Source organism: Dermacentor albipictus, chromosome 9, assembly GCF_038994185.2.
Source record: "Dermacentor albipictus isolate Rhodes 1998 colony chromosome 9, USDA_Dalb.pri_finalv2, whole genome shotgun sequence".
NCBI lineage: Eukaryota > Metazoa > Arthropoda > Arachnida > Ixodida > Ixodidae > Dermacentor > Dermacentor albipictus.
In genome coordinates, this window is record NC_091829.1 from 71,216,156 (window position 1) to 71,229,013 (window position 12,858).

At 45.9% G+C, this 12,858-nt stretch overlaps 1 protein-coding gene across 3 annotated transcripts in view; it reads left to right on the top strand.

Annotated features, from left to right (window-relative positions):
- Positions 1–12,858, top strand: part of LOC135908554 (receptor-type tyrosine-protein phosphatase T-like) — a 143,875-nt gene that overhangs the window by 22,917 nt on the left and 108,100 nt on the right. For all 3 annotated transcript variants that reach the window (XM_065440335.2, XM_065440338.2, XM_065440336.2), the window contains 3 exons: positions 3,995–4,120; positions 7,002–7,289; positions 10,907–11,038. In XM_065440335.2, coding sequence (XP_065296407.1) covers positions 3,995–4,120; positions 7,002–7,289; positions 10,907–11,038 — 546 coding nt within the window. The remainder of the gene's footprint in view (positions 1–3,994; positions 4,121–7,001; positions 7,290–10,906; positions 11,039–12,858) is intronic.

The window sequence follows — 12,858 nt, forward strand, 5'->3', positions numbered from 1 at the left end:
ACCAGTCCTGTTCAAAGTCTTTATACAGAGTCCAATCTGTAGTCCTTGGAGTATCAGAGTACATGCTTAGGAATTACATATGCCCTCAACATAATAGCTCAAAGGGAACACCCATGTAGAAAACTAATGGATGATCGAACATCAGAACAGCTGTACACGAATAGGCCATCACTAGGCGTTTTCCCGTGGCTGTCACAACTATTGCCGAAAAGTTAGGGCTTAGTTTCTCAGATCTCTATGAAACTGGACCTAGTGATCTTATTGCTCCTTGGCGCCTCCACCCAGTTCATGCGACGTGTATTTTAAAGCACTTGGCAAGAAAAACGTGTCATATGGGCCTATTATGCAACACTTCTTACCACTGGAAGGCACGTACAATGCAACGTCCTTTTTACGGACGCCTCAAAGACGGATAAGGCAGTCTCACAAGCTGCACATTGTCACTTCTATAATATTACAAAAGCTCTCAATAGAGACTGCAGCATATTCACTGCCGAAGCATATGATATACGACTGGCTGTGGGTCATATACGGCATCATAGCATACAAAAACCTATTATCTACACAGATGCTCTAAGTGTCGTAACTGCATTAGCCAGGGAAAATCTGGGGGATAAGCCTATTTTTAATCAACTGCTTAAATCCATTTATGATGCTTGCAATGAAGAACTTCCCGTCGTGGTATACTGGGCACCGGGGCATTGCGACATAACAGGAAACGAGGTGGCTGATCAGAATGGTAGATAACCTGGTCTACGTGACGACATTTACGTTACTAAGGCCACTAATCGAGATATTAAACTTTCCGTCCGTAACCGGCTATGCCAGCACTGGCAGCATCAGTGGGGTAAGGAAAGTGAATACAAATTACATGCAATAAAACCCCAACTAGGCAAACTTTTCCAGCGAAAGGTCACAAGACTAACATTAACCACACTGTGCAAGCTACGTCTAGGACACACATGCGCAATACACATTTACCCATTAACAGGCACACAACCACCCATATGTGCAAAATGTGAACAACTCACAGTCCGGCACATCTTATTTGAATGTCCAATATCTCACCATGCAAGATTACAGCCCTCTCAAGAACTTTACAGGCATAATGTACCATCTCACCTTGCATTATTTTTATCCCATGACCCTATGTTTAGTGTCAGCAGAGTTTTTAAATACCTTGCCGACGTCAGTTTTTTAAATAATGTGTACTACAACCCAAATCGCCATGCTCCATCACAAACGTGAGCACCCTGAGGAGTTGAATGCCTTGAGGTCTCGCACCATTTAGCAAGTTAAAAATTACTTTGCTGACAGCTTCGAGACCAAATTTATCGCTTATAATTACTGAAAACTACAAATAATCTTTATAGCACATATATACCATATAACATATAACAAGTGATCGTTCATAGTAACCGAAATCTGTAACCCACGCACAGATGAAATATGTGATATAACGTTACCACCATTGTTTAGCTAGACGTTGCATATCTTTTAGCTTGGAAATATCCGCCCCTTTATATAGCACACTTCACCATACTTACCATTTTGGTCTGATTCTTGTATTTATAATATAAATTGTTGAATCTATTCATATACGTAGGGCTCTTTGGCCGAAGATGCCCTTGCGCCATTAAAACCCATCGATCACAATCATATTCATGTTAACTGCGGGAAAAGGGCCCCTTATAGCTATATCCAAATGCCCCTGCATTGTGATAGCTGACCACATCTTACGCCTGAAAATTGCCGAATTTCATAATCAATGTAAAACTGTCTGTGTCGATGTCATAAACAACGTCAATGTCCAACTTTTACATAAGGCGTCACTGCCGTACTTCGTCACAATTTCTCGCACAATCTGGTGCTTAGGAAACGTAGCAGAGCTTTTCTTTCCTCTTGCGTTATTTCACAGGCCCCTTTTCTCCTTCCACAGTACCAGGTAACCAACTGAAGATATCCTCTGGTTAACCTGCCTTTGGTTTTATCAAATCTTCCTAATAATTTTCGGACCCCATAGATGTCCTCGACTGCGCTTCCCTTCCATTGACCCCGTTCTGTAACTCAGATGGACCACCAGCTATCTGCCCTAAACATTACATGACCTGGCCAGCTCTATTTTTGCACAGTAATGATGATTAGAATATGGACATCACTCCCGTTTGCTCAACAATCCACGCCGATATCTCCCTGTCTCTCAAAACCACGTCTAACATTTTCATTTTTTCATTTTCACCGTTGGCTGCGTGAGACATAACCTCTTCTCAAGCCCAATTGCTCAACTCAGTTTTTTGTAGCTGTATTCCAGAATCAGTGTGATGCAGTGATTGTAGTACACGTTTACTTTCCAAGGATAGCTGTAGTACACCGGTCATGACCTGCTAATCACCGTACGCTATCGAGATATATTTATTCTTCTGCAAATTTCCCTCTCGTAGATGTAGCTATGCGGAACCAAAGTGCAGCTATAGCAGATCCAGCGTAGACGAGAATACGTCAAGTGAGCGATGAAAATTTCCGATTCTCTGGTACCCACTCGAGTTTCCAGACCCGCTCATCACTTATGTATCATCACTTCACGTTCATCTCGTACATACTGCTGCGTTTACTTCTCATGTGTGCTGAACGAGAAGGAATATTTTATGATCGTTTTTTAATATGATGTGTTATAGTTATTGGTGCGCGATTTTCACATGATGTTTTTCAACACCGGCGAGGTTGAGCACCTTACCGCTGTCAAAACAAGGTCTCAATGTAACGTGCTGTAACCGAATAATATGCTTCCAACGACTGATTCTTATCGCCTAAGGACTATCCCGTACAAGTCTTCAGAAGTGTTTAGTAGCACAGCTTAGCCGTTAGCTGTAAGAAGTTTTTTGCAGGAACCGTTCGGAGTATACTGGAAATTAAGCATTACAATGGTTCTTGCTTTCCACGGGCCTTCATGATGGACTTTAAGAACGCCGACTCCTACCGCTGTATCAAGTACGCGGTTTGTTCGTGCTCCTGTCTCTTTCTCTCTTTCTGTCTCTCCCTCTTCCATTCTCTTTCTCTTTTTATCCTTCTACTCCTTCCTCCCATGCAAAGCAGCCAAACGGAACTACCTCTGGCTAACCTCCCTGTCTTTCTATGCACCCTTTCTCTCCCTCTCGTGCCGCCCCAGCGAAATACAAATTTGGAACTTTTTCAGCGTATTTTGGAACAAGGTACAATTTAGCACTAAGGCGTTTCACCTTTATTCACTCTATGCTTCGCAATCTACAAATGTGTTAATTTTTCTGAAAACAACGAAAACAGGTGCGGCTAGCATTATTTTCATATTTTCTACAGCACCTGCAGCACGTTTGACGCTTTGGAGTTTGTCGACGTATCTCCTGAAGCGCCATACAATCTTTTTTAAGTTTCGCGTTTGTATGGCCCCAGGATGTCCGAACACGCAGTGTTAAATATGCCGTAAAGCTTCTGCGGGCAAGTAACGTAAATTTGGTTATTTACCAGATAGCACCTATTTTCCCCACGTTCTCGTGGCTTTTCCCACACATCGCCAATTGCACGCCCACCGTCCCATGTAATTATTGCGCGTGGCGCACGCGTTCTCTGACCAACTTCCCACAGATATTTGGAGTCGCTACTCACTGATGAATTTTCTCGCCTATTAGCTTCACCGCGAAAAGCCTACCGAGGCAAATTTTGCGAACTTTCTAGCCCAAGAAAGAGACCAAATTAGCGAATAAGGCAGCGATGCCTTTTTAGCATGATTATTGCAATTCCTGCCGTCATTTTCACGGCAGCAATTTATCCGTTCTACAGAGCAACTGCAGGGGCAGTTGTAAAATGGTACGTTTGTTTAACGCATATATTTACTAGTTCCTTATGTAAAAGACATCCAATGCGATTGAATACTCGATATAATTGGTATTTTCTGTAATAGTATGCAATGACACGGCTACAACTGAATGTCTAACTTATTTTTTTAAATTTACATCTTCAGGTGTTTATAGATTGAAGTTTCCGAAAATGTCCTACACCCATTCAAGAACAAATGTGTTTTGGTGCCAAGTGGAAAGCACAACACTCTCTTACGTTGGCTCTCCAGCTATGTATTACGACAGACAAGGTAAGCGTTTCTTATAAACAGGGTCATTTGGTTGTCTCCTAGCATGTATGTGGTGGAGCCGGGGGTGGGCGGATGTTTTTCAGAGGAGGAGTGCACGCGTGTGTTAGGGGTTAGTGCTTCGGATGTCCTAATGTTTAACCAAGCCCTGCCGCTTAGATCTGCTTATCTGAAGAGAACCGCCATGATCACCCTGCGGTAGCAACACACGGATACAAAAAAGTCAAAACAAAAGTGGGCGTTCCAGCGTTACTAAGCTAATTACAACCAAGAGAAAACCAACATATTTGAGTGATTACACTTAACGCCCACCACGCAAGCACATTGTGCAGCCAGTTTTTTTTTTCTTCTTTTTTTTGAGGGGTGCGGGGGGGGGGGGTGGTTCGGCCGGGACCAGGGTACGGAAGGCTTTATTCCAGCTTCTATACCGTATATTGCCGCGAAATATAACAAAAAAACTTGCTGCTGATACTACCCCGCACATGAAGCAACGAAACCTGAGTAGACGCGTACCGTGTTGCTACGATATTATGGAACATACAAAGACGCGCAGACACGCACACAGCCGAATTTTAGCGGCTCGTCGCTATCGGAGTCCAATGACACCTCCTTTTCCCTGTCTACCGATAACAGAGAGTCATCTTCAGTTCCATTTACTGCACTAGGAATGCCACACCTCTAGAAGCTCGCGTAACCATCGTCTGCGGGAGGGTGTTGTGCACCCTATGGACCCACTTTGCTGCGTCGCTTTCTTCTGACGACCCGTCGGTGGCAGTGTGGCTAGCTGCCTTGCATCGAGTTTCTTTTTTTAGTAAGAATGGTTTTCTTTCCCATATTCAGTAGAATTACTTATGACTGTAACACGCATCTTAATTGGAACGCGCCTTTTATTCAAAAAAGGTGCGCGTTAGAATCGTGAAGATACAAACAACCAGCCTTTTTAGGCAGCAATCCTTCGCGGCATATGCACAAATTATATCAGCGAACGCATAGCGTTTCCTTGAAATTAGGTCACAACGGCGCCACGTTAAGGAAATGTAAGCATCTCGATGAATCGCGCCTTACTATGAGCTTTATATCTAGGTCCGCTATACCTTTATAGTTACGCTCAAAGAAAATCCTAAAGCTGGCGCACGCGCAAGCCACCAGGGAACAACGAGTCTGCGGTCAGAAGACGCCTCGTCTGCTCCTGTGGTCCTCTAGTTTTGCAGCCACCTAACTTAACCTACGCTCTTGTTTCCGCTTGTGTCGTGCCTAACTGCACGGCTTTGCGATTGGTCAAGGTTGTGCGGAGGTCATCAACAATATTTCCTAAAACGGGCGAACTACGTGCCCAGGACTTCTCTGGCGATACATGAAGACATGTGGCACAACATCGGCTGTATGTGAAACTTGCGTGACTACATTTACAGTTTTTTTTATTGTTTTCTCTACACCTGGTGGTCGGCTAAAGCTTTTGGGGCATCTTTGGCCCTCGGGAGCTCGCTTTCGAAAAGTGCGCTGATCTCTGCCGTGCACTTGTCCACCTTGAGCCAAAGAAGGCGACGTGGCTTATGCAAATGAAAAGAACTAGCCACACCAGCAAACATCAGCCGTAATCGGGGCTCGCTGAAGCCGCGTGCAGGCGTTTGAATGATTCAATCGCTACAGGATGCACAGGGAAATGCGCTACATGAGCTCAGAGAGGCCAGTTAGCAACAGGACACTGACTCGGAACTCTGCGTCATTTTCATCTCCCTGAATTTTCATCCGCCGTAGTGATCAGCGACGTACACGCGCACGTGAATACGCGCAAAAAGGGGGTTGGGGGGGGAGGCTATTGTGCTAAGCTTCGCCTCACTCCCGAATCACCGCTCAACTGTTCCCACTTTGACGCAAGAACGACGGCACCCCGCCTGGGCCACCGTGATCATGTCGTCTAACGCTGATGTTTCCGGAATATTGCCCTTCAGCGAGCAGCCCCATGCCACGGGCCTCCCACGGCTCTTCACAAATGTTCAACCGTTTTATCAGCCAACGGAGGCTGGTTTGCGCCGCTCGATGGCTTGCGACATACTTGCTGGATCCCGTTGGACAGACCTCGTATCGTGTGCGTCTCCTCACGTTCGCGCTCGTAAGAAGTGATCGCCGTTCCAATTAAGCTAAGCTGCTCGGTAAAGCTGCTCGCTCTCTCGATACACGCTATAAACAACGGGATTCTCTAACTAGTATGTTGCAAACGGCTGACGTAGAACCAATTACAGACAAAATAAATACTACCAGAATAAATATTTTTCGCCATCTTCGGAAAGGTTGGAACATACTCGAACGGACTGTATGACCAAAAACAAATCTGGAATTTCCCACCACAACTACATCCAGTATAATAATCATATATGCACACGAACGAACTCTATTAAATATATTGTTTGCCTCGAAAAATTATCGCTATTCCAAAAAAATTCCAGCGTTTGCAACCACCCGCGTGATATATTTTATCGACTGTATTGTAACTGCTTTTTTTGACCTCTTGTGGATTTTCCTATGTTCACTCTTTATTGTATGCAAAGTCGGCCACAATAGTTTAAGGACCGCACGATTTTAAAGAACAGCTGAATATCTCGGCAAATTCGAAGCCCAGTCTGGTATTTAGATTTCCCAATTGTAGTAGTATATAGGAACAACATGGTGTTTTACGGTTTTACTGGCAACGGTTGCAAACTTCTCGAAAATTCAACCTTCTCTCAGAGTCTGCGGTCCGTAAACTTTTTGTGGCTGAGTGTACTCGTGTAGTTTTCCACTTCTGCTTGGACATATGCCCTCGGCGTCGTGAAAATGATGAAAATGATAATAAGTAGAAAAAGAAACAGGTACGCGCTGACCAGTCATTTGCTTGCTTGCGCAGGACCACATTTTCTGCCGGTGAACTACACAGTAACGGCAAGCCTCAACGAAATGGTGAAGCTTCAAGTTCAACCGGGACCTGGTGACTACCGTGACCCTCGCGTGTCCTCCTGGAATAGGGTGAACGCAGGGGGAAACGCCACTGACACACTTTCGAGCACCGGCCCAGCCTCTTCCTCTTGGCAGGCGCAGAGAGCCGGCTTACAGCACAATGGAGTGTACGTGGCGAGCGGCTTGAATACCAGGTCACCCGGCAAAAACAGAGCCCTCTTCAGAGTCATCGTGCGCAGTATGTGTACAAGTCACTGTCACGCCGCTCGGCTCCCAGTTGGCCTTGCATTTACATTGCTTGAAGGATTTTGTGTGAAGTTGCCCGCTATATGCTGTTATCATGTTTGTTCAGTGAAGAAAATAGGCACTGTTCTGAGGGAAGCAAATGCGGTAAACGCGCTAAGGCTGCATGAAAACTACGGAGGAGGAGGAGGAGGAGGAGGAGGAGGAGGAATAAGCTTTACTTTAGTACAGCAGGTTTATAAGACCTAGGCCTCTCTACCGAGAGGACGGATGGCGTCGCTCCCCTTGGGTCCTGGCTGCTTGTTCGGCGTGCTGGATTGCCTTAAGTTGGTCTTCCGATGCACAGATGGGCAACGCGGTCTCCCACTGCTTTCTGGTCTTATGTGTTTTATTCTGTGTGGGTGCCCGAGCACAAACCCAAACCATATGTTTGAGGGCCGTCCGTTCGTGACAGAACCTTCATCTACGACTGTAAAGGCCGGGTAGTAAGTGGTGGTAGGCCATCCGGTTCCGATATGTATCTGTTTGTAAGAGGCACATTGCCGTCGCTTGCCGTATACGGGCAGGTAGTGACCGCGGATCTGGATAATGAGAGTGAAATAATCAGAAGAATAAGAATGGGCTGTGGTGCGTTTGGCAGGCATCATCAGATCATGAACAGCAGGTTGTCATTATCCTTTAAGAGAAACGTGTATAAAAGCTGTGTCTTACCAGAACTCACATACGGGGCAGAAACCTGGAGGCTTACGGAAAGGGTTCTACCTAAATTGAGGACGACGCAACGAGCTATGGAAACAAGAATGATGGGTGTAATGGTAAGGGATAAAAAAAATAGCAGATTGCTTGAGGGAACAAATACGAGTTAATGATATCTTATTTGAAATCAAGAAAAATAAATGGGCATGTGCAGGACACGTAAAGAGGAGGGAAGGTAACCGATGGTCATTAAGAGTTACGCACTGGATTCCAAGGGAAAAGAAGCGTAGCAGGGGTCGGCAGAAAGTTAGGTGGGCGGATTAGATTAAGAAATTTGCAGGCACAACATGGCAACAATTAGTACATGACCGGAGTAGTTGGAGAAGTATGGGAAAGGCCTTTGCCCGGCAGTGGGCGTAATCAGGCTAATGATGATGGTGATGCCGTCTGGTTAGCGAGGAGCGTGCCGGAATGAAATGGGCCCTTCCCAATTTGTAGTGTTTGGTGGCCTCGTTAAAGCTGATCATCCCGTCTCTCTCCGTTCCCAGTATTTGTTGCGTGTCACCACCTACTCGGCCCGTCAGTTCTCGAGCCAGGTTGTGCGCTATTTTGTTCCCGGGAAAGGAGGAGTGTGCGGGTGCCCATGTAAATTGGACGTCTCGATTTTCACGAAAGTTGGTCAAAATTCTAAGCGCTTCCGGCGATATTCTTCCATGGGTATAATTCATGACGGTGGTCTTGGAGTCACTGACTATGATTTTAGTCTCTGTGGAGGCTACTGCCAGTGCTAGGGCGGCCTCCTCCTCCTTTCCCTTTTTTTGACAGGGCCACCAACTCAGGAGTCACCCCATAGACTCATAGCAACTACCGAGCACCAATTTTATCGACGCATGCCTGTAAGTGCGCAAGCTACAGAGCTTTTTGTGGCGTGTAAAAGCTTATCTGAATACTAATTTAAAGTAATCAGAGCGCTTCGTTATGACTAAAACTAATCGGCACGACGGTATTATCCATGACGGATCGCTGATACAGAATTACCCTTTTATGGACGAGTATTGCCTGCAGGCAACATAATGAATTTGTTTTTCGCGCTGAATTTTCGTTTGAGGACAATGTTTTGGGCTAAATGTATTAGATCAACACTGAATCTTGATTCAGAGAAGGAACACAGTATGTAAAAGAAGAAGTTTGGCACGTTTTTTTAAAATGCATATTCTGAGTTGACAGGCCGACGCAACATCTCCGCCTGCAGTGACGTCCCGCACATAATGTGAAAAAAAAAAAACACGCGATGTACAGTCGCGGACAGAATATTATGGACCATGAAATCTAAGAAAAAGCTGAATATCTCCGCAACCTCACAACGCAATCTGGTATTTGCATTTTGGACCTCGACTAGAATATGCTAACAACTTTGTCGTGGGCAGTTTTACTGGTTACTGCTACAGGCTGCTCGGGAATTGAGCGTTTTCGGAGATCCCGTGGTCCATTTTATTCTTCCCGCGACTGTACATCTACGATTCCCATATGATGAGAGCTGTCTGTACATGTTCTAAACGAAGACTTAGATGGCTTGGAGTGAGGCTCAATTCGAGTTTTATTCCTGGTGTGAGCCCCTGTTGCTGAAATAGTTTCAGAAAATATGTATTTTTGTTCATTAGGCATATTCTCAATGCGTGCCATTACATTTTGGTAAAAAATAAACGATTTTTCCAGGTATTTATTTCTCTGGTCCTTAAAGTCGGTTAAGGGGCAGATATGTCTACGAAATCGCCGTCTATGTATTCGTGCTAGAGCATATCCGATAGCGATTTCCTATCTACGTTGTCATCAGCGGCCTCGTACCTAGAAATGCTATGCATAAAGGTATATTCTGCATCGTTGAAATGTTTATGCACTGTGTTGGTACAGATATATTATTTTCTAGACGTCTGCCTGGCCTGAAGCTATTCGGTAGAACACACAGAACATAATTTTTTTTTCACGTTTTCTTCATTCGTACAAGTCCTAAAATCGCCGTCAAGCAGCAAGACCAATGCCACAAGAAACAAAGAATGATGAAAAAAGTGCAAACGTACACAGGGTGCCCTTTCTTATCAGCTGTTGCAGTGAAGTGTACTACACAAGCTACGGAAACTACAGTCCTCTCGCACCTTTTTAATGTGGAACATTTTCATATCTCTAGAAAATTGGGCGCCTGTCTTTTCATAAAATCGCGGGGGGGGGGGTCCATGAACGCAGGACTGCCGCCAAAACAACGGCAGTGGTCCACCAAGTCGTCGTCTGTCAAGCATCCTCTCTCTCGCTGTAATCTTTGTTTTCTCCTTTCCCATTGTCCCGGTGTAGGGTTGCCAACCGGAGGTTATTCTGGTTAACCTCCCTGCCTTCTGCTTTTCTCTTTCCTTCCTTCCTTCCTTCCGATTAGCTATTTGGCGCACGCAGCATGATCGACTGATATGAAAGACCAGCCGATGCACGTTTGCACTGCTTAAACAATTTTCAGTTTTCGGGCCCCGGTTTCACTACCCAGGTTCAATCCCCCATACAGGGGCGTACTCCACTGACTGAACAATAACATGTAAAACCACCCGAAAGTCCCCCCCCCCCCCCCCTCCCACGTAGGACCGCGCCAGTTTGATTTGGGCACGTCACCGAAACACGTCCAAGCCCACATGGTACACCCATGGTAGTCTCGAATGCCGCCGTCAGAGGGCAAAGGAAGGACAAAATCAATATGGTCAAAAGAAGACAAGGACAGAAAGTTCCATGTGTGAGGAAGGTTCCTTGTTAGATACTGCATACTCAGACACTGCAATAAGCGTTGTACGGTTAAACCCTGTATGGAGTGGGAAAAGAAAGGTGCGCAGCCTTGAGGGGGAAAAAAAAGGTAGAGTGAAATTTTATTTTGTATTCCAGCTTGCCCCCACGGCACCTACGGCCCCGAATGCAATTTCGTGTGCCCGCAATGCCAAAATGGCGGTGTATGCCACGACATCAGCGGCCAGTGCATCTGCCCACCAGGTTTCAGAGGAGAGGTTTGCGAGACAGGTGAGTACATGGCTTTTTTCTTTTTTTTTGCTCTCACGACTGAGAAACAAAAGGCGCACGAAATGCACCATTTTTTCCCATGTGGAATTCCGCTACTGGGATAATTTAGTGAATCAGCACTTCTTTCTTGGCAAACGATGCGCTGTGGTGGTAATCGAAAAACCCTGCAGCGGCACGGCGCTTCTTCGCGAGTGAGCATCCGTGTATGATGCACAGAGATAACATGGATACTGCGCACACATCATGTATCTGGTCCTTGAATCATCTCGAAAGAAAGGAAGGAAGGAAGGAAAACGAGAGGCGAAAGGCAGAGAGGTTAACCAGATTAAGAGTCCGGTCGGCTACTCTGCCCAAGGGGATGGCGTAAGGGGTAGAACACATAATATAACCATTGAACATAAAAAAAAGGAAAGCATCAATTCGCACAATCAATAGTTGTTCAGTGAGTCATGTTTCCTTTAAAAAGCCCACCAGTGCATTTAAAGCAGTTTTTGCCGACGTCGGCTGAGACCAGGGTCCACGAATTAAGCCTACCGTAAGGGGATGGTTGTCAATCCTGTCGAGCGTGGTGCTGAGGACTTGTCCTTGTGCACTGAAACGAGGACAACCACACAGAAGTTGCGCTGTCGTCTCTTTGCACCAGGAAACTCAACAATCTGGACTTGTGGCCGTTCCGATGAGGTAAGAGTACGCATTGGAAAAAAAGCTAATCCAAGCCATAGGCAGCAGATGAGAGTTACCTCCAGTCGTGGTAAGCCATGTGGAAGGCGGAGCTTCAGATTGGGATCCAGGGAACAAAGGCGCTGATTTTGAAAGTCGGCCTAATTCGCTGATATTAAAGGTTGGCCTAATTCGCTGATATTTAAAGTCGGCCAAGGTAAGCTCGCGAGTAAGCACACGGAGCTTTCCCGCTTCGTCAGTTCTCGACAGCGGGATAGTAACGCAATCGGCACTGGTATGTGAAGATCGAGCGGCTGTGTGTTTGCTGGTTTCTAAGGATGCACAACGACTTGGCAACCATTGAAATACGATGTCACGTCCTGTCTCTAATTACTAATTTCCTGTGTGTCCGCGACAAATCCCTCGTGGGTTCTACGGCGTAATGCAGAGCACAAACTCTGGAGTGCGGCTTTGAAACCGCAGAAGATGGACCATTGCTAGGCCATTTCCTTATCGATCAATTGAATTGCTGCACGCAGAGCTGCAAGTTCGACAACCGTCATTGATGTCAAGCGTGATGTTCTGAATTCTATCACTGTAGATTTTGCTGGCACAAATACTGCAGCTGCTGAACTGGAGTGCATGACCGACCCATCGGTGTAAACATGTAAGCGGTCACTGTGAACTTCATGTAATAGAAACAATGCCTACGTCCATGCTGCAGAAGGCATTTGTGCTTTCTTCTTGATGCCTGGAGTGGTAAGGCATACCCTAGGTGAATGCGGAGACCACAATGTCAGTGAAGGCCATGTCGCTGGGACGTACTTCGATGGTGTCGATGCTCCGTGAGTAGTCACGAGACGGCTGAAACTCGTATGGGGCCTAGTTGTTGGCAGACAAGCAAGATGGTGAAACGGTTCCCTTGCGACACGTATAATGTGCACTCTTGGAGCGTCGACTGCAATGTATGTTGTTATAGAGCAATCAGCAATTAGTTGTCCATTTACGCGCATAACGTATGGAGTCATCACTGTTTTGCGTGTAAATGCGACTAATCGGCACTTTCCTGAGGAGAGTTCTAGGCCTTTCGTATGTAGGTAAGAAGACCGTTGTGCGACCGCCTTATGCAGCCTCGCTCGTATCTGCCGTCGTGTCACGCT